We start from the raw sequence: 22975 nt of genomic DNA, 5'->3' as shown, positions 1-22975 counted from the left end.
TTTTTTTTTTTTTTTTTTTTTTTTTTTGGTACTGGGGATCAAACTTGAGCTCTTGTGCTTGCAAGGCAGGCGGCGGAACCACTGACCCAAACCCCCAGCCCTTCTATTTATTTTATTTTATTTAGATACTTTTGTAGGGCTGGGAATTGAGCCTAGGACCTTACCCATGCTAGACAAGCACTCTATCACTTTACCACTGAGCTGCATCACCAGCCCTAGCTCCATTTTAAAATGATTTATATGCAACAGCACCTAACATTCACTAAAATTTAATATGGCAAACACTGCCCTACATGACCTATGGAATAGTAACCAGTTTAATCTTCATAACATGTACGAGTTTGGCTGCATTATTATTTCAATTTTACAAAAGGGCAAATGGGGGCACAGAGAGGTTCTATCATCTGTCTCAGGTCACACAGTTTACTAGTAAGTGATACAGCCAAGACTGATTTAAATCCAAGAAATGAGGCTCCACATAGAGTACTACCCCTAATTACTACCTAGACCGCTACTTGATTCTTTTTTTTTTTTGGTACATGGGATTGAACTCAGGTCCTTGCTCTTGCAAGGCAGGCCAAACCGCTGAGCTAAATCCCCGGCCCACTTAATTCTTTAGAGTTCAAAATATGTAAGGAGAAAGTTGGGCAAATTACTCTCTTTGTGCCTCCATTTTCTTTTAATTTCTTGGAAAACAACAGAACTTACCTTATAAATTTTCTGTGGGAGTGGGATTAAATAAACATAATATATGGAAGGAACATGGCAAAATATATGATGATTATGAAAGGATTTGCAAATATTTGCTGTTATGTTAAATTACTTTTAGTTTTTTGTTGACTCACACATTTTTAAAACTGAAGGGAAAAATTTACTTACACAGTATACTTGTCTCAAGCAATATGCTTGGTCTTACCTTGCCTAGGAATAACATGAAGTCTCCCACTGTGTTTATGGCAGCCACTCGCAAAGCATTCTCCACCAGAATGACAAAGGCATCCTTTGCTGAGGTGCAGAAGTTGGTGCTGTTGATAGCTGTGGCTGTGTATGCATTCTGGATAAAAGCAAAAGCAGTATTTTCATCAATAAACTATAACTTTTAAAGATGTAAACCATGCATAATAGAACACTGATTTTAAGAACTTTTTGGTGTCAAATCTATGGTTTTAATAAGATACAAATAGAGTCTGAGGACACAGAAAAATATGTTTTTTAAAAAGCTGATAGGGTAAAAACAGCCTTTTGGTTGTTTGGTTTTAGACCTTTAAAAATACTATTACTTCATCTGTGTATTTTCCTGAAAGAATTAAACAAAGCATACTTCAGTGACACATGTTCATAGTAGCACAACTCATAATAGCTAAATCCTGGAAGCAGTCCATAGATCCATCCACAGATAAATAAAGAAAATGTGGTATATATACACAGTGGAGTACTCAGCCATAGAGAAGATAAATCTGAGTAATTTATAGAAAAGTGGATGGATCTTGAGACCATAATGCTAAATGAAATAAATTAGACACAGGAAATTAAATATCATATGGTTTCTTTTATATGAGAGACCCAAAATATAACTGAAGAGCAAAATAAAAGATGGTAGGAAACAGGCTAGGGATTTAGCTCAGTGGTGCCGCCACCTGCCTCACAAGCGCAAGGTCCCAAATTTGATCCCCGGTACCAAAAAGAACCCCCCGCCAAAAGATGGCAGGAAACAGAGGAGAACCTTTGTGGACATGGGAAGAGGCTCTAGGGATAGGGGAAGATGGGAAGGCCAGGAGAGGAAGAGGAAAGAAAGACTGATGCCCTATGTATATGTACCAATTCCCCAAGATGAATGTAATCACCATTGCAGATATATACGAATAAAAAATAAAACTATTATTATTAAGGCACATGCACAAACACACACACACACACACACACACACACACACACACACACGCCTTCCCAACATCCATTAACTTCTTCCCTGTCTTAGTAAATCAAACAATTTAATCTTTCCTAAATGTCTCAGGTTCATGATTTTGAGTATTAGTAATTCACATAACAGTGCTGCTTTATGAACCTGATATAATGTGGACATCACATTGCTGGGCTCTTTTATCTGGAACACTCACCACATCCTTGGTGGCTTTCTTTCTGCTGTTATTTCTCACACCCATGTGCTGCATGGTATTTTATACCACTTCTCCTAGGAACATGATCCCAAACCTCCTTTAATACAGTAGCTTTTCTCTGTTAGTGGGGAAGACAATGCCTGTAGTTCTGGAGGTAGGTCTTCGTTGATGCAAGCCAATTAGCATGCTTTATCCACTTGGCCATGATAACTGGTTTAGGTGCTAGTACATAAGCCAATTAAAGTGAGATATTTCCTGGGGCTTCCTAGAAAGTTTCTTCTTCATAGTCCTTCCGAAGATGTGGGGGTATAGGTGGGTGTAGCCCTTTTAAAAATATAATGGGAAGTGCTGCTAGAGGTCAACTGAAACCAAGGGTACAGCCAACACCACAGAAGGCAGAGCAGAGAAACGAGGTACTTGAACTTGGTGACTGTATTTATATCCCCCAGAAAGCGGAGGGACTAACTAGCCAGCTTTCTGGACTTTTCAGTTATAAAAGCTAATATACTGCTAATAAACTTCCCCTGCTCCCTCTCTTCTTCATTTAGGGTAGACTTGGTTGGGCTTTCTGCCTCTTCTAATACAGAGCCCTGCATTATTGCCCCTTGTCTTCACTGAACTACTACTAATAGACTATTCTTTTTCATTCTTTTTTCTATGACATTCTAGACTAGCATTGATGTTTTCTGAGAAATGTAACTATTATACCATTAAGTACACATGAATCTTAGGAAGGGAAGTAACTTTGCGACTCAAATTCTGGCCCCGAGGAATTTTTGGTTTTGTGCTGACAAAAATCATTGCTGTGAGCAAAATGTTGTCATTTCTGGAAAACTCCTGAACATGAAATTTTCACTCTTTACATTATGTCGTCTATAAAGCTTTTAATATGGAATCTACAAGAGAGGATCTTTAATTTATGAGTGTTCTAATCACATGCTTGTTATTAGGAGCCTGGTATGAAGATGAGGCATGAGTTATCAAAATTTAATTTGCCATTATATGATAAAACTCACTAAAAAAGAAGAACATTTGAGAGCCAAGGAAAGCACAATACGGAATAGATTGCTATTTGTACTTCTTAAACTTTTTTGAGTAATGAAGCAGTAGGAAATTACAGCATTTTTGGGGAAATACTGTATGACTTTGATACACAGAATTTCATATAAACGAGATAATTTACTATCAGAATATATTACTATATTATGTTACGCCTTTTATGTCAAAAGCTAACATATAAAGCATTTTTAAGGATTCATACCATTAAATTTTTGTTAGCACTCATTAGCTACTTGCTCCCTTGCATTGTCAGCTGAAGGTTCTTGGAAACTAACAGCTGACTAACTGCAGTGCTCTACATTTTTTCACCTTCTACAAAAAACTTTTGAAATATTCTACAAAATGTCACAATGATGTAAAAATAAACTATACTTTGGATCCTGTATAACAACAGTGCTACTGAAAAACGATGGAGAAGAACTGCCCGTCAGACCTAGTCTCAAAGAACTCAGAATGGTTCCCAGTTCCTACTTGTTTCCTATGCATGAACAAAAGTACCTATTTATCAATGTATTCTAGAACAGGGATGGTCAAACTACTACCTGTTGGCCATAGCTGGTCTGCTGACTACAGTAAATAAATGAGGTGTTCCTGGAACACAGCCCTGCTCATTTGTTTACATACTGTCAAAGTTGCTTTCATGCTACAATGGCAGAATTGAGCAGCTGTGAGAGACTAGATGGTCCATAAAACCAAAATATTTACATTCTGGCTTTTTAACAGAAAAAATTTGCTGACCTTTGTTCTATCATATTGCCAACGCTCAGTATCAACGTCATTCTATGAACCCACCTTCTTCTCCTTTTTGAAATACAAAGCACATGTGCTCTTTTCAAGTTTTAATAATTTCCTTCACAACTGCCAGTCTTTTAATGTCTTTCACTATAATTCTTTAGTTCAATAATTTAACTGACAAGTCTTCTGTGACTGGGGCTGTAATTCCCCCGCAGAGAAGTATCTGAATTCCCATATTCTAAAATGTGATCAAGAGACAAATAACCAGTTATCGAAAACAGGTTTTCAGAGTAAAAATATCTTACTATTTAACTATTTATATTGATTATGAGATCCACTCTGATATTTAAAAAATTACAGTGTCTAGAATCAAGGAAACTGGACAATCCATTTAAATCATCCATTATGGTGTCAGTCTCCCAGCCCCTGAAATGAGAAGCAACTCACTCCTGACTATGCTGTTTACCCTTTCCATTTTCACCGTGAGTCTCCTGAAACAGGACGCAGAAGCAAGAGAGGATTCACATAATCCCATTGGCTCTATTATCAAGGGGCCAGCTGAGAAGGCCAATGCTTCCAAACTAAACTATAAAAGTTTTGTAGTTCATCTGAGAATTTTTCCTCCTTTTACATATTTCTCCTTGTCCCCTACACCCACCCCATTCTATCTTCTTTTGGAGCAGAAGCCTGTAAATTTGTAGGCAAAGAAGGAAGTGGTAATAATTTCTTTTTATCTGCTCTCAGTTCCAGAGTAGGATATCCACAAAGAAATTTAGTCTTCATGATAATAATCCTATAGATCTGTGTGCAATGCCTGTGTAGTCAACCTAACTGAAAAAAGTGTAGGTGGTTATTTTGTAAGCCCTTTCACCTATTCTCATACCAGAAAGATAAGCTACATAGATATACAAAGGCCAAGATGACCTCTTAAGAAATCTGTACTATAGATCATAATAGGCCAAAGAAATTTCCCTGTTTTCTATAACACCTAGTCTAAAACAGATTTATTCTAAGGTCCTCAGAGTTCTGAGTCTTTTATGCTTTCCCTGACAGCTGTTCTCTGAGTTTTCTGTAAGCTACTTGGTTGACAACGCACCCACCTTCTCAGACAGCCTTCCTAATTCTGAGCTAACCTGTCCAGAGAGGCATCACTGGTTAACACGTAGCCCATACATGCCTAACATCTGCTTCAACAGGACACAGGCTTGAAATTATTTGATTCTCAGAAACAAGACAGATGACTACCAACCAGGAATCTTTTTAAAAGAATGTCTGCTAACATGAGTGATCCTCAGTAGCACTTTTATATGACAAAATCGAGCAGAAAAAGTACTGATTACAAGGAAAAAAATGTTAGGGCAGCAGGTCATTACGGAGATAATTAGGGCTGTTTGATCACCTATGCCAGAACACGGCTTTTCCCCTCTTCATTGAAGGACCTAGACATTAGCTTGAAGTTTAAAATTTTACAAATGATTCACTTAATAGGGGAAAACTAAACAGAAATGATAGGAAAAGGGGTATAGGATACAGGCAACTCTATGTGTGGATTCTTATAAATTAGAAGAAATCGTAATTATAATTATTTTGCCCTTATTTTGGGTGAGGGATGGAGGGTTATGCTATGGTCTGAATACCTGTTATCTCCCCTAATTCATATTGAAACCTAATCACTGAAATGACAGTATGAGGAAGTGGAGGTGAACTGATGGGACAGGTACCCTCATAAAAGGGCCAAAGATCTGTCTTGTCTCTTCCACTGTGCGAGGACACAGTTAGCAGGTAACATCTAAGAACTAGCAACCAGGCCCTCACTAGACACCAAATCTTTCAGAGCCTTTATCTTAGACTTCTAAGCCTCTAGAACTATAAGAAATAAATTTCCATTGTTTATAAGATACTCAGTTTGTGGGTATTTTTGTTAACAGTAACCCAAATGATCCAAGACAGGGCACAACATCAAATTTACACCATAGGTTTTATCCTGTCCTGTTCTAAATTCGTATTCGTATACTTCTTAAAACCCGTATGATCTAAAGGTCCATCCAATTAGCTTGAGACCATAATCTTAAGTGAAATAAATTGGACATGCATGTTTAAATATTGCATTGTTTCTCTGGTGTGTGAAAATGAAAGTGGAAATAAGGACTAAAATATATAATAGATATTGGGAAGCTAGGCGTGGTGGCGCATGCCTGTAATCCCAGCACTCAGGAGGCTGAGGCAGGAGGATTGCTGTGAGTTCGAGACTAGTCTGGGCTATACAGTGAGTTCCAGGGCAATCTGAACTAGATAGTGAGACCCTGTCTCAAAAAAAAAAAAAAAAAAAAGTGTGAAATTGGAAGAAAATGTTCAAATGGGAAAGGGAACAAGGGAGAAGGAGAAAGGAAGGAAAGGACAAGAAAAAAGTGAAAATATTAGGAAAAATTGCAAATAAAACCTTTGTACATAGGGAGGGGAGGAGTTTGTAGGGAGGGGGAAAATGAGAAAAAGAGGCAGGATGTACCATGTACAGGTGAAAATTCCCTATGATTAATGTTACCATTATGTATGCCTAAAATGTATCAATAAGTGTTTTGCTATAAAAAAACTCATGAATAAAAAGTATGTTGCACAAATCAGTTGTTCTTTACAATTATCACTTGTCTTAGTTTATATTAAATATGAAAATTTGAGAAGTTTGAATGTTCTCTAAAAAAACTATATTTTATTTTCTTCATCTCACATAAACACACACACACACACACACACACACACACACAGACACAAACAGTGCTCTGCTGCAACAGGGATGTCCAACCCCTGGGTCATGGATTGGTGCCAGCTGTAGCCTGTCAGGATCTGATCTGCACAGCAGAAGGTAGGTGAGCAAACAAAGCATCATTTGTATTTATAGCTGCTGCCCATCACTCATATTATTGCTGAGCATCATCTCCTGTTAGATCAGCTGTGGCATTAGACGCTTACAGGAGCTCAAACTGAGTGTGAACTGCACACAGGTTATGAGCTCCTTTGAATCAGCCTACCCACCCACTCCTAAGTCTGTGGACCAATTGTCTTCCATGAAACTGGTCCCTGATGACAAAAAGGTTGGAGAGAGCCGTGCTACAACATGACTGTCTCAATTTTTTCACCTATAAAATACAGGAAATAATGCCTTCTATAGACTTAAAGAGAAACTGATGACCTATACAAAGGGTTTAGTATGTTATCAGGTACAGTGTATTAAAAATATTCTCTACAATGCCCACACACTATATAAAGAGAGGCTTTACAATATTAAGAGCTTATCAGTAAGAAACAGATACCCTCCAGGGTTAAATGTACTATCTCCAGATGGTATCAACGTAGAACAAGGCCTGAATAATCCAGTACCCAATGGAAAATGCAGTTGTAACAATCTAAAGTGAATTCTGTTAGACTAGATGTATCATCATCTTTGTGTCACGGTAAGCACCTGCACAACAGACAGCAGTTCACAGGTCACTGTTTGCAAAACCAGCACATGTGCTATAAATAATAAATGGCTTATAAAACTCCTCTCTACTAACCCTGTAAATTTGCTAAAGCAGTGGCAACATAATGATGGCCCATGGACAATTGACATCGTGTAGCCCAAAGACCTATTTACTTTGGTATACTCAGAGTTTGTTTTATTAGTTGTAAACATTTTAACAGAGAAGACAAAATATAAACAGCTACAATTCTGGCTTCTCTTAAAAAAATTGGAAAAGCTAAAATTTGTCTATAAATTCTCACAGCTATAGTCTGTAAGAGAGAGGTAGTGAATGCTTTCTTTAGACAAAATATGAGCACTCTAGTTTACCAATGAGCTCTAGGGCTTTCTGTTGTCTTCCACACCACCCATTCCAATCCTATATACACTGCATTTTAGTTATCATATTTACATTACTTCAACTCTGCCATGTATTTGGATTTTTCAGTCCTGCTCAAGGCTTTTGACAGGCTGCATGCAAATCTCAGGGACAGGAAAAGAAAGGACAGGAGAAAACAACACAAAGGGATATAACTGACTCTTTTTTAAGCATCTTCCTAAAACTACTTGATAAAAGAGAATTCCCAAGGGGAAATTCTGAGCTAGGTATGGTAATGTACAATTTGTAATCCCAGCACCCTAGGAGGCTAAAATACAAGTTCCCTAGTTCAACTCTAGCCTGGATAGTTCTGTGACTTGGTGAGAACCTGTCTCCACCCTCACCAAAAAAAAAAAGCGTATGTGTCGGACTCTGTGTGTAAAAATGTAAAGTATGAAGCACAGTGCCTCATACATGGTAAGCACTCAACAAATGTTAGCTAACATTATAATTAATATCACTGTTTTACCATATTTTACTGAATACTCCAAGGATAATTTCAGAGAGTAAACAAGCAATTAAACAAAAAAATCTTTGAAAAATGAGCATGAGAAAGACTGTATCATAAGATTTTTGAGACATATGATGCGGCTATAATAATTAAATATAGCTGTATTGGTGTAAGAATAAGCAGGTCCATGATAAAGAAAAGAAAGTCCTGAGACAGACTTCAAGTATGATAGTTAAATATTTAATATACAGTTAAATTGACATTTCTTAGCAAACGAAAGGTAGATTAATCACTAACTGATCTTGGAACAGTGGATTAAATTCCAGACAAAATAAATAGTTTTAAAAAAATCCTCCAAAGGTCCAATACAACTGGATGTGTTGGCACAGGTCTATAATCCCAGTACTTGGGCAGCTTAGATAGGAGGTTTATAAGAACTTTGAGGCCAGTCTGAGTACTGATACACAGAGAGATACTACTTTGAAACAGATAAGATAGGAAGGAAGGGAGGAAGGGAGGGAGGGAGGGAGGAAAAAACTAAAAAAAGAAGGAATAGGAGAGGAGAGGAGAGGAGAGGAGAGGAGAGGAGAGGAGAGGAGACTTTTTTATCTTGAGGTAGGAAATTTTGCCAAGTCAAGAAATTATTTTAAAAAGTTTGAAAGACCTGACAGGAAAAAAGAAAAAACAAACAAATTAAAAAACAAAACAAAACACTGCTTATTAAATTTAAAGAAACTAACGGGAAATTATTCTACTCGGAGGTGCCACTCACTAGGGATTTGTTGTGATCAAAGCCCATGATCAAAACATTGCAGAAATTATTTTCTTTAGTCTCAAAGTAAAAAGCACTGTAGACACTATTATTATCTGCACTTCAAGGGCAAGGTTTATATAGTATTATCAGACATTACTATGTTGAAATAAAATATTACAAACTTTTCTTCAAAGTTAATAAGTATTTTAATGATAGTAAGCATTATGTTAGCATGGTGGTATTTTGGGTACTATTTTGTTCTTGGCCTTCTAAATGCTTAAATGTTTTATATCACATTTATTTTTGAGAAAATTGATGTGTTTTTAGAATTATGTTTCAGATTATCTTCAGATTATCTACAGATTTATGTTAGAGCAAATCCTACTCCAAGAAAAGGAGTTTATTTAGAAATAAACAAAACACAAAGACAAAAACAAAAACAAAAATGGGGGAGGGTGTCCACCAAGAGCCAAGCAGTATAAAAAACAGCTGATTTATCTAAACTGAATTTCATCTTATCTAATGCTTATGAAGACAGGTATATTTTTCTCTGCATACTGAAGAAAGAAACTGAGATTCACAGGTTTTATTGAGCTTGGCAAAGACTTACACTGTTGAGACTGAAACACACCATCAACATCTGGGCTCTCTCCACTGCCCAAGCGAGATGCTGACAGTGTAGTGTCACTTCTACGTGTATGGAAGAAAGAGACTTCTTATTCAGAATGCAGTGACTCATGTGGAGGCAAAAAGGTTTCTGGGAAGATAAGATCCCTGTCTTTAAGAAGCCACAAGCCTAAAGGTGAAGATACAGAAGTACAGACAATTCCAATTTCTTACTGTTTTCACAGAGGTATGAACTGGTGTCACGGAAGCTGGGGAAGATTGCTGGAGGATGAGGAAAGGCTTCATTCATGCAGAACCACTAATCAGGTAGAAGCTAGTCAGGTGTTGGAAAGAAGTCATTCTAGGCACATTTAGGACGCTAAAAGTAAAATGTGACTATGGAAGGAGGTAAGAACTGAGATTAGAGAGCTGGGTTTAGCCTGTCTCTTGGAGGAGAAGCTGCTTATAAGTATAAAATGCAATGATGATGTGTCTGTCAACTTTCTGTATCAGAACTACAGCACTCCGAAAAAAGAGACTGAGAAGGATATAAGAAAATGGAAAGATGTCCCCTATTCCTGGGTAGGAAGAATCAACATAGTGAAAATGGCCATACTACCAAAACTGCTATACAGATTCATTGCAATCCCAATTGAAATCCCAACACTATACTTCACAGAACTAGAAAGAAGAATCCAAAAATTCATCTGGAACCATAAGAGACCTAGAACAGCAAAAGCCATCCTAGGCAACAGACACATGGCAGAGGGAGTAACATTCCCAATTTGAAACTATACTACAAAGCCACTGTGATAAAAACAGCATGGTACTGGCAAAGAAACAGACCTGAGGATCAGTGGAACAGATTGGAAGACACAAAAACAACTCCAGCTGCACTCAGCTACCTCATCTTTGACAAAGGAGCTGATAGTCCCCACTGGAGGAAAGATAGCCTCTTTATTAAATGGTTTTGGAAAACTGGATCTCAACCTGCCAAAGATTAAAACTAGACCCTTCTCTGTCACCATGCACTAAATTAAAGTCCAAGTGGATTAAAGATCTAAATATAAAAACAAAAACACTAAACTTGCTGGAAGATAAGTTAGGCAGAACTTTAGAAGAAACTGGCATAGGAAAAGACTTTATGAACAAATCCTTAGTAACATGGGAACTAGCAGAACCAGCAACTGGAATCTCATCTTATTAAAAAGCTTCTGCACTGCAAAAGAAACCATCAACAGAACTAAGAGACAGCCTACAATGTGGGAAAAACTTTTTACCAGCTGCTCCTCAGACAAAGGACTATTATCTAGAATATATAAAGAACTCAAAACAGTCAGCCCCCCAAATATAAAGACCCCATTCAAAAATGGGCATCTGAAATGAACAGACATTTCTCAGACAAAGAAGTCAAAGCAGCAAGTAAATATATGAAAAAATGTTCCACATCACTGATCATTCGAGAGATGCAGATGAAAACAACACTGAGATTTCACCTCACCCCACAAAGAATGGCTGCTATCAAGAAATCACACAATAACAAATGTTGGCGTGATGGTGGGGAGAAAGGAATGCTTCTCCATTGTTGGTGGGAGTGCAGACTGGTACAACCACTATGGAAGTCAATATGGAGATACCTCAAAGAACTAGGATTAGAGGTTCCATTTGACCCAGCCATCCCTCTGTTGGGTATCTTTCCAAAAGAATTAAAAGAATCATACCACAGTGATATATGCGTACCCATGTTTATAGCGGCACAGTTTGTAATAGCTAAAACTTGGAAACAGCCCATTTGCCATCAGTTGGAAACTGGATAAAGAAGATGTGGGTTTTTTTTTCCAGCTTTAATTGAGTTTATTGGTACATTTTAGGGATACAGTACAGTTACAGTTACATTCATTGTTGGGATCTTGTACCTCTACATGACAAGTCTTGGTTCTCATTTTTTCCCCTTGTCCCTGCCCTCCCTTCACCCCCTCCTCCCCTCCCCATCTACAAATACTTTATTTCCATCTTTTCATTATCTCACATTTTTTTCTTTTCCCTTATTAGCCTTCCCCTACCCATCCCACCTTCCCTACACCTTTAGCTCCTTTCTTCCCATTTCTAAATGTCAGTAATCTTATTAGAATCTTCTGTATTATTGCAGATTATTCACACCAGAAGGAAGATGTAGTTTTTCTATAAAATGGAATACTACTCAGCCATAAAGAATAAGAAAGTAGATTCATTCATAGGTAAATGGGTACATTTTGAGGATATACTCCTAAGTGAAATAAATAAGTCACACATATGCAAGTACCGAATAGTTTCTCTGGTGTGAAAAACTAAAATAGTGCTCAAGATCCTAACGGGACAATTAGCAATGTGAAATAGGAAGAAAAGGACCAAAGGTGTAGGGACAGTGAGAAGGATAGGGAAAGGGGAACGAGGGAAAAGGAAAAAAATATGAGAAAATGTAAAACTGGAATTAAAGTGTATGAAGGTGGGGAGGGAGGGAGGGGGTGAAGGGAGGGCGGAGACAAGGGGAAAAAATGAGAACCAAGACCTGGCATGTAAAGGTACAAGATCCCAGTCATGAATGTAACTGTACTGTCTACCTAGAATGTACCAATAAATTCAATTTAAATAAAAAAAAATTTTCTGTATCAGGATGACTTAGCACTAGGCCAAATTTTAAATAATACAAATTTTAAAATTGTGTGGACAGTGATTGGGAGAGGAGCTGTAATTGGTACAGCAAAACAGAATTATAAAAGTGTAGAATTTTTCCTTTAGAGACAAATGGCTTTTCCAAACTTCCACAGACCTAGAGCCTAAATGCCATCCCTTCCCCGCCTTGGTCCCAGTGAATGGGCAGAATATTCAGAAGCCAGGCCCAGGAGGACTAGGCCATTTCCTTCCCTCAGGAAAGGAAGAAGACTGAAGATGGATGGAAGCATAAGGCAAGCCTGGAGATGTCCACTGTTTCATTTGTACGTTTACATCTTTGTTCCTTACTATAGAAAAGACACTTGCATACCTGAACCAGGTGAGATGATGATTTGAGGCAAATGAGGCCCCTTCATGTCCTTGGAACTAGCTTTGAATAAAGTCTTTTTTCCTTTTCACCAAAAATTAATGGTTCCCTTTAGTTTGGTCAATGGTGAGCAAACAACATAAGCATTTGTACTTAAGTGACTGGTAACAGCAATGGGATTGAATCAGGGTGTCATACATGCTAAGCAAGCGCTCTACCAATGTGCTGCACCCCCAACTCATTTTATTTTTTATTTTAGACAGGTCTCATGAAGTTGCCCAGGTTAGTCTCAAACTTATAATCCTCTTGCTTCAGCCTCTCAAGTAGCAGGAATTACATGCATGTAATACCATACCTGACTGGTGTTACTAATTATTTTAAAATGACATTCTCTTGTACATCCACAGAGAATATTATGACTAGCTAGAATCTTTCTTTCCTTCCTTCTTTCTCTCTCTCTCTCTCTTTTTTTTTTTCCAGTACCATGGATTGAACTCAGGACCCTGAATTTGCAGCAGGTGTGGTGCTACTGAGCTAAATCTCCCGCCCTAAGAATGTATTTTTCTACTGAAACATTATACCTACTCTCTTGTATTAGCCACAGACCCCAATACAGTCAAGTTCAGGCATACTCAAGACCATGGCCAAAAAAAGGACTGTCATCTTTTGACTCTCTTGGAGAGAATAAACGTACAGAGCTTAAAGGTTAGCAAAGAGAAAGTCAATCACTTAGAGGTAAATGGTGAGAAAGTCAATTTTGTCTTTGGCCTGTTAGATGAGGGCATTAATACATTAGAATGGTTTTCAGGGAATGGAAAAGTAGCAAAACAAAACATTAAAAAAAATTAAAAGAAAAGAAAGAAAAAAAGAAAAATAAGTAGAATGCTCCATAGCAAGTCCTACATGCTTGAATAAACAATGACATAGACCCAATCTATACCTTTAAAAATTGTTATCTAAAGGACCAGTGATTTAGGTCAGTAGTGCCACTGCCTGCCGTGCAAATGCAAGGACCTGAGTTCGATTCTCGGTACAAAAAACAAACAAAATTACTATCTTTAAGTATCCATTCCTCCAGTCGACTAGAAATAGCATTTCTTTGGAGAGAACAGGGAAGGAGTAGAAAGGAAGGGGATATAAAAAGAATTAAGATGTGTTATGTACACATACTAACTTCCCCATGATGCATATAATCATTATGTACTACAAACATGTACTAATAAAAGTTTTAAAATATCACTTCCTTTGATAATTTTTAAGCCAGGATCATAGTGCGTAGCAGTTGGAGGTTGGGAGTACCAGCACAGAGGGTTTTGAATGATAGTAAATAACTGCAAAAAAGAAACAAGTGTGACAACAGCTTTACATTAAACTAAAGCTTTTAAACAACATTTATAATAGGGCCGGGGATTTAGCTGAGTGGTTCCGCCACCTGCTTTCCAAGCACAAGGATCCAAGTTTGATCCCCAGTACCAAAAAACAAACAAGCAAAAAACACTTATAATAATTCAAGAACAACAGCTAGAGTAGTAAGATTTTTAGGGAAAATAAAAATAAAAGAATGTGAATGAAGAGATAAATGCCTTTGAGAAAGATGACTCTTAGTGTTGTCTATTCATGTACTAGAATTAGATTAATGAGCCTTGAAAAAACATGTTTTAGTTCAAAAAATAAGAATACAATCAAAATAGACATGCTTGTTCAAGGTACAATGTACAATTCCACAAGAAAAACAGCATTTTTCAATTAAATCCACTTCTTTTATCTTAACAGATAAGAAAACTATCTTTGAAAGTGAAAGATTTAATTTTAAAACATTTTACCTGATTTAAGTAATTGAGGCACTTTTCAAGACACCAAAGGCAACAAATACATGATTTCAGCACACATCGTGCACAAGCATTTTCCTGGATGGGGGATAAAAGTGAAATAAATAAAAACCAGAAAGTCAAACCATCACATGGAATAATTCAAATGTTTAAAAAATAAATAAAAATGTAAGAAGTCACAACTTATGCATTAAAACTTCCACCCCCACCCTTTCCTTTCTTAAAACATAATGGCTGAATTATCTTTAAGCAGTTTGAGTCATCATTCAGTACCTATTGCATATAAAATATGGTGAGGTATATAAAACCAGCAAGGAAAATATAATTTAGTACAAGACAAAAATACTAAACACAAAAAAAGGTTAGAATCAGAATATAGTACAAACACTAACTGTTAAGAGTGGCGAACAGAGAAAGATAATGTTGCTTGGCAGATGGAAGGAATCAGGAAATATTTCTAGAAAACTTGACTTTCTGAGCTACACTATAGCATTTCAGCTAACCTATACTGAAATGCATATTATTTTCACAGTCAAGGATAGGGAAAATCCTTATGTATTCTCGGTATTAACCCCTTGTCAGAGGCATAGTTTGTAAATATTTTCTCTCTTTTTATAGGCTGTCTCTTCAATCTCGATTACTTCTTTTGCTGTATTGAAGCTTTTCAGTTTGATGTAATCCCTTTCTGCCCCTTATTGCCTGTACTTTTGCGGCCTTATCTAAAAAATCTTTGTCTAGGCTACTGTCACAGGGCTCTTCTCTTATTTTCTTCTAGCACAGTTGTTTAGTGGGTATAAAATTACTGTTGGACAAAAGGACTAAGTTCTGGTGTTCTGTTACACAGGAGGGACACTATGGTTAACGATACCGTAGTAGATATTTTCAAAGTAGCTAAAGGAGAGGAATTTGAAAGTTCTTACCACAAAATGATAAATATATGAGGTGTGGTAATGTGAAATATTCTGATTTTATTATTGCACAATTATTATGTGTCAATAAAAAACATTTAAAGAAGAATATGGAAGAAGTTCTAAGAGGAAGAGGTGTGTTATGGTTGGGGTCTAGAATGTTCCCCCAAAAGATGATTGCATTGAAGGCTGGGTTGCCAAGTGAAGGATTAACCCATTGATGAGTTAGTACACAGCTGAACAGGTATTAGGAGGTCAGGCCTAGTGAAGGAAGCGGGTCAAGGGGTGTAACTTTATGAACTATATCTTATCTCTGACTCTCACTCTGTTTGCTTCCTGGCTGCCATGAGACAAGTAGCTTCCTACTGCCCTACTCTTTTGCCATGATGTTTCTGCCTCAGCACAGGCCTAAAAGCAATGAAGTGACATCTTTGACACTGTGAGCCAGTATAAAACATTCCTTCTTTGTTTTTCTCAGTTATTTTGTCACAGTGACATAAAGCTGATTAATCTCAATGTGTGAGTCAATTTGAGAGAAACAAAGAGTACTCTTGGGTGACCAGTGATTAGATGAATTCTGGCAGAGCATATGGAGTGTGTGAGTGGGAGGTCACAAGGAAGGACTGCATTCTAGGTTTTCTTCTTATGACTGTGGAGAAGACACCCACAACTTTGCATTTAACATCACCGGGCACTTTGCTACATGAAGAACTGAGGTCTGGAATATACCCATATAGAGTCCAGAAAAAGCATTTTTCCCTTACCTTTCCTTTGAGCTGACTGTGAATGTACATAAGGATCATTCGTGGAATTTTTACTAACGTGATAATAAAAGATCCTTTTGCCACAGTACCAAGGTGATAACGAATAAGGCGATTCACTGATGCCAAAATGGGTGTAAATGGCAAATTCCTTTTATCCCTATTTTTAAAATGATCAAAAACATAATTAAAATAAAGCATAAACTAGAATGGATACAGAATTATGTTTTAGAGTCCAATTCAGTGAAAAGTCAGTTTATTAATCTTATTCTAGTTTTATGACAAAATAGCAATGTAATATACAACTAATATGTTGCAGATGTACTACACAAAATTAATGTCTCATTTCTCTAAGGTAGTTTCATAGGGTGTTTATGCTCTATTACTTTAAATTAATTAGGACTGTTTTGAAAGCTCACATCAAGGAGTACCTAAGGAGTTAACTATGTAATCTGAGAACAGAATTTAAAAGACATTTAATCTAGAACTGGCACCTCATTATAACAGAAAACTAGGTAGTCTACAGCTTTAATATTCAGCTCTAAAGTTAGCAAAGAGTCACAACACTTCTTCTGATCCAAATGAATTAAAAAGACTTGTCTTTTAATGGATGTTTTTACAAAGCAAAAATACACAGGTACTACTACAAGATTTAGTTTTCTGTTAAATACAACTTGAAGTTACATCATAACCTGCTGTTCTGAAAAAATCTGAGACAATTACGAAAAGTATAGAGAATAACAACCTCCCACTTTCCTACTTCCCAGAATTATCAACTGTAATATTTTATTATGTTCATTTACAACTATAATTTTAAAGAAATGAAACTCTTACCAACCTCAGCCCCATTCACTGAATTTTCTGAAAAGTACAAACTCTCACCTAGTGAAGTAGTATGTTACTACAGCTCCGGCCACAGTCATCTGCTGACATGCTAGAATAAATTCACTGATCCAAATTAGGCCAACCACATGGTACAACCACATATACTGTAAAGGACCAGAAATTCTAAACTCCACAAAGCCTTCATCATTCTTAACAGCACTGCCTAGGAAAACATCAAGGAAGGAAAAAAGCAGCACATGAAGTACAAACAAAGAAATGTAACTGTTAAACATGAGGCTAATTCAATCTTCAACAACAGATCTCTGTTCGCAAACCACAAATTTCACACCATTAATGCTATTTCATTAAGGTACAAATATTTTTTTTAAAGTTGTGAAACTAAACATTACACAATTATGCATTTTGGTTTCCTCAAAAGCACCATTTAAAGCTTTTAAAAGTTGCTCTATTTGGATATAGTTTTTATTACATTATTAGTTATTTAGACAAAATTCTGAAACATTTCAATATTTTTAGAGCTATTATTCATTCAGTAATTATAGATCTTAATAAACTGCAAGGACAGAAATTAACATTATATTCATTTGGTGAGTGTGTGCTTAATGGAGAAAAAAGTTGCATATAAGCTGAATATCCTAGTACTCCTCAATTAATTTCATTTTGGCTTAATCTTTAATATTGAGCATGGCCACCAGCAAGTTGGAGACTCTATGAACTATGTTATCTGCAGGGGTCGTAGCTAGATGTAGGTTATATCCAAACTAGAAAATCCCAAGGACACAAACATCCTTGGCCATACTGAGTTTTGAAGCAACTCTGGAGAGACAATACATTTGTTAGTTCATTTTAGAATGGATCCAAACGTCTGTGTCATGACAAAACTCACTTCACATCTGTGACCATATCAAAATTATGATATAATTTCAGCCCTTATCTGGCCTAGACCCACATTACTAGCATGATGTAAAAATTTTGAACAGGGTGTAGGTTACTGAATAGCTAGTACCACGGCTAGATCTGATAGGTTTTGGACCTTTGTCAAGAAACATGTGAAGATTGACTGATTGAACAATTGATTTTGGGCAGTCTAGGGGTCAAACCCAGAGCCTCATGCATCCTAGGCAAGGAGGTAAGTTAAATCTCCAAGCCTTCTCCGATATGTTAAAATATTTGAGTGCAAATTAGATACAGCACTAAGATAAATAAGCAACATATCTGCTTACCGGTAGTGCCAAGAAAAAGAAGTGTCATGATCCAGTAGGCCCAAAACAAGACAAGAGCAAAGAAGGTCCAAAATGGTTGGAAGACTAACAGTGGCAGGTGAATGAAGACCTTGCCGGCCACATGGAACAGGGCTATTGTGAGAGCAACACGTTTGCGCATAACCAGCATTATCAGGAACAAGATAACCTGAAAGGAGAGAATGGAGGAAAGGGTCAAAGTTACTGTTTTAATCAATAAACAGGAGAACACTATGTTGCCTCTGTCACTTGTTTAGTATGTGTCAAAACTAACATATCTTCACCCTTGGTGTTTTTAATCTTTCTGTATTTTGATCTCACAGTTGTGGTCTAGTTTACTTAATAAGGAAATGGGTGCACACAAAAAAAACCTTTTTCCTTTCATGGTAACATCCATAGACAACCATTAAAAAGGACTAAAGTTTTCTCAGATTTTCCTACATACCTAATCTCTGGTAATTGGATAGTGAATGGTTTTATAGGTCACAAAATATAAATAAGACCTCAAAATTGGAAGTATCAGTCTCAGAATCCCAATAACACAGTAATTTTAATCTCTACCTCTTTTACAGTATTTATCATTTTCAATTATATTATCGTTCTAGGTATTCTTTAAAGACAAACAAAATAATTTCTCAATTTATTAAACCCTAGAATTCCCCATCATTTCCCTTCGTTACTTATTACCAATTAAAATGTGTTATGTGTCAGGATAAGCGCCTTCATTAGAACAGACACATACCTGTCGCTCTGAAAAGGGTGAGAGGACCAAATGCCATCACCCCAAAAGCACAGAAGCTATTTATTTGTGTCTCATCTCCCTCACTGGAACAAGAACTCATTAAAAGTGGGTTCCACAGAAGAATCATTCTTTGCCTCCTTTCTATCCCACAATACACCCAGCATTGAGCACAGAGAATTGCACTTAAAAGTATAACTAACAAATAGTTTTTGGCACCAATACTTTTAAAGTGGCTTTATTTTTTGTTTGTTTGTTTTGGATGCTCAAAAACAGTTTGGGATTGCTTGTAGAAATGGACTGATTTTTGTTTTTCTTCAGAGAGGAAATAATAGGTACAATTGAAGATGAACATAGATTATTTAACTAAATGTTAGTAATTTCACTATAGAACAACGAAGCAACGAACTTCACCTATACTTTTATGGAGTACACAATGTTAAAAGGTAAGTGGAATAAAATGGGAAAATAACCAGTGAATAAGTAAATGGAATGATATAAAAATTTCAACGTATTTTAAGGAGAATTGTTTCTGAAAAAGTAATTCACTATTTTTTGTAATAAGAGCAAATATGATCTTCTTTGTAAATACTACTAATATTTATTTATTTTTAATTAAATTGAATTTATTGGTACATTCTAGGTAGACAGTACAGTTACATTCATGACTGGGATCTTGTACCTTTACATGCCAGGTCTTGGTTCTCATTTTTTCCCCTTGTCCCCACACTCCCTTCACCCCCTCCTCGCCTCCCCACCTTCAAACACTTTAATTCCATTTTTACATTTTCTCATATTTTTTTCCTTTTCCCTTCTTCCCCTTTCCCTATCCTTCTCACTGTCCCTACACCTTTGGTCCTTTTCTTCCTATTTCACATTGCTAATTGTCCCGTTAGGATCTTGAGTACTATTTTAGTTTTTCGCACCAGAGAAACTATTCGTTATTTGCACATGTGTGACATTTATTTCACTTAGAAGTATATCCTCAATATGTACCCATTTACCTATGAATGAATCTACTTTCTCATTCTTTATGGCTGAGTAGTATTCCATTTTATAGAAAAACCACATCTTCTTTATCCAGTTTCCAACGGATGGGCAAATGGGCTATTTCTAAGTTTTAGCTATTACAAACTGTGCCACTATAAGCATGGGTACGCATATATCACTGTGGTATGATTCTTTTAATTCTTTTGGAAAGATACCCAACAGAGGGATGGCTGGGTCAAATGGAACCTCTAATCCTAGTTCTTTGAGGAATCTCCATATTGACTTCCATAGTGGTTGCACCAGTCTGCACTCCCACCAAAAATGGAGAAGCATTCCTTTCTCCCCACAATCACGCCAACATTTGTTATTGTGTGATTTCTTGATAGCAGCCATTCTTTGTGGGGTGAGGTGAAATCTCAGTGTTGTTTTCATCTGCATCTCTCGAATGATCAGTGATGTGGAACATTTTTTCATATATTTACTTGCTGCTTTGACTTCTTTGTCTGAGAAATGTCTGTTCATTTCAGATGCCCATTTTTGAATGGGGTCTTTATATTTGGGGGGGCTGACTGTTTTGAGTTCTTTATATATTCTAGATAATAGTCCTTTGTCTGAGGAGCAGCTGGTAAAAAGTTTTTCCCACATTGTAGGCTGTCTCTTAGTTCTGTTGATGGTTTCTTTTGCAGTGCAGAAGCTTTTTAATAAGATGAGATCCCAGTTGTTGATTCCTTCTGTTAGTTCCCATGCTACTGAGGATTTGTTCATAAGGTCTTTTCCTAAGCAAATGTCTTCTAAAATTCTGCCTAACTTATCTTCCAGCAAGTTTAGTGTTTTTGTTTTTATATTTAGATCTTTAATCCACTTGGACTTTAATTTAGTGCATGGTGACAGAGAAGGGTCTAGTTTTAATCTTTGGCAGGTTGAGTTCCAGTTTTCCAAAACCATTTAATAAAGAGGCTATCTTTCCTCCAGTGGGGACTATCAGCTCCTTTGTCAAAGATGAGGTAGCTGAGTGCAGCTGGAGTTGTTTTTGTGTCTTCCAATCTGTTCCACTGATCCTCAGGTCTGTTTCTTTGCCAGTACCATGCTGTTTTTATCACAGTGGCTTTGTAGTATAGTTTCAAATTGGGAATGTTATTCCCTCTGCCATGTGTCTGTTGCCTAGGATGGCTTTTGCTGTTCTAGGTCTCTTATGGTTCCAGATGAATTTCTGGATTCTTCTTTCTAGTTCTGTGAAGTATAGTGTTGGGATTTCAATTGGGATTGCAATGAATCTGTATAGCAGTTTTGGTAGTATGGCCATTTTCACTATGTTGATTCTTCCTACCCAGGAATAGGGGACATCTTTCCATTTTCTTATATCCTCCTCGATCTCTTTTTTCACAGTGCTGCAGTTTTCAGTGTAAAGGTCTTTTGCTTCTTTTGTTAGATTCCCAGATACTTAATTTTTTTGGGTGCTATTGTGAAAGGATTTGTTTCCCTAATTTCTCGTTCAGTGAGTTTGTGTACAAACAGTGAGTTTGGGTGTTGACCTTGTATCCAGCTATTCTGCCAAAAGTGTCAATTAAGTCAAGAAGTCTTTTGGTGGAGTTTTTTGGGTCTTCAATGTAGAGTATCATATCATCAGCAAATAATGACAGTTCAACTTCTTCCTTTCCTATCTTTATTGCTTTAATTTCTTTCTCTTGTCTAATTTCTATGGCTAATGTTTCCAGAACTATATCGAAGAGGAGTGGTGATAGTGGGCATCCTTGTCTTGTTCCTGATTTTAATGTGAAGGTTTTCAATTTTTGGCCATTTAATATGATGTTGGCTGTTGGATTTTCATAGATAGCCTTTATTAAGTTGAGATATACACCATCTATTCCAATTTTTTGCAGAGTTTTTATCATGAATGGGTGTTGAATTTTTTCAAATGCTTTTTCGGCATGGATTGAGAGGATCATGTGGTTCTTGTCCTTGACTTTGTTAATATAGTGTATTACATTTATTGATTTACATATGTCAAACCATCCTTGCATCCCTGGAATAAATCCAACTTGGTCAGGATGTATGATCTTCTTGATGATCCACTGTATTCAGTTTGCTAGTATCTTATTGAGGATTTTTGTTTCTATATTCATTAAGGAGATTGGCCTGTAGTTCTCTTTTTTAGTTACATCTTTCCCAGGTTTGGGAATCAAAGTGATATTTGCTTCCAGGAATGAATTTGGAAGTATTGCTTCTCTTTCAATTTCATTGAAAAGTCTGAAAAGTAATGGCAGTAGATCTTCTCTAAATGTCTTGTAAAATTCAGCAGTGAATCCATCAGTTCCTGGGCTTGTCATTTTTGGTAAGTTTTTAATTACATTTTAAATTTCACTGATTGTAATTGGGGTGTTTAAAATGTTTTTATCTTCTTCATTCAATTTTGGTAATTCATAAGTATCTAGAAATCTGTCCATTTCTTCTGTGTTTTCCATTTTATTAGAGTACAGGTTCTCATAGTATGTATTAATGATCCTCTGGATTTCTGTGGGATCTGTTGCGACTTTGCCTTTTTCATTCCTGATTGCATGAATCTGAGCCGTTTCTTTCCTTTTTTTGATATGGTTTGCTAAGGGTTTATCAATTTTATTTAGTCTTTCAAAAAACCAACTCTTTGTTTCATTTATTTTTTGTATCGTTTTCTTAGTTTCCTTTGCATTGATTTCTGCTCTAATTTTTTTTTTTTTTTTTTTTTTTTTTTTTTTTGGTACCCTGGATTGAACTCGGGTCCTTGCGCTTACAAGGCAGGAGGCAGAACCACTGAGCTAAATCCCCAGTCCCTGCTCTAATCTTTGTAATTTCCTCTCTTGTTCGAGCTTTGGGTTTTTCTTGGTCTTGTTTTTCTAGGAGTCTAAGAGTCATCGTTAGGTTGTTTATTTGAGCTTGCTCTGTTTTCCTAATGTGGGCATTCAGCGCTATGAATTTTCCACATAGAACTGCTTTTATTGTGTCCCATAGATTCCTGTATGTTGTATTGGCATTTTCGTTTATTTGTAAAAACTGTCTGATTTCTTCTTT

At 36.6% G+C, this 22975-nt stretch overlaps 1 protein-coding gene across 1 annotated transcript in view; it reads right to left on the bottom strand.

Moving 5' to 3' along the window:
* The window catches only part of Slc44a1 (solute carrier family 44 member 1), a 105885-nt gene that overhangs the window by 16585 nt on the left and 66325 nt on the right, over positions 1-22975 (bottom strand). Inside the window, exons 9-13 of the mRNA XM_010619701.2 lie at positions 18184-18370; positions 16997-17162; positions 16118-16274; positions 14440-14523; positions 917-1054 (exon numbers count right to left, since the gene is read on the bottom strand). Of these exons, the coding sequence (XP_010618003.1) occupies positions 917-1054; positions 14440-14523; positions 16118-16274; positions 16997-17162; positions 18184-18370 (732 nt within the window). The remainder of the gene's footprint in view (positions 1-916; positions 1055-14439; positions 14524-16117; positions 16275-16996; positions 17163-18183; positions 18371-22975) is intronic.

Source organism: Fukomys damarensis, unplaced genomic scaffold (genome assembly GCF_012274545.1).
Source record: "Fukomys damarensis isolate Sample0158 unplaced genomic scaffold, DMR_v1.0_HiC HiC_scaffold_36, whole genome shotgun sequence".
NCBI classification, from domain to species: Eukaryota; Metazoa; Chordata; class Mammalia; order Rodentia; family Bathyergidae; genus Fukomys; species Fukomys damarensis.
Note: the sequence above shows the minus strand (reverse complement) of the source record. Positions and strands in the feature narration are given on the sequence as shown.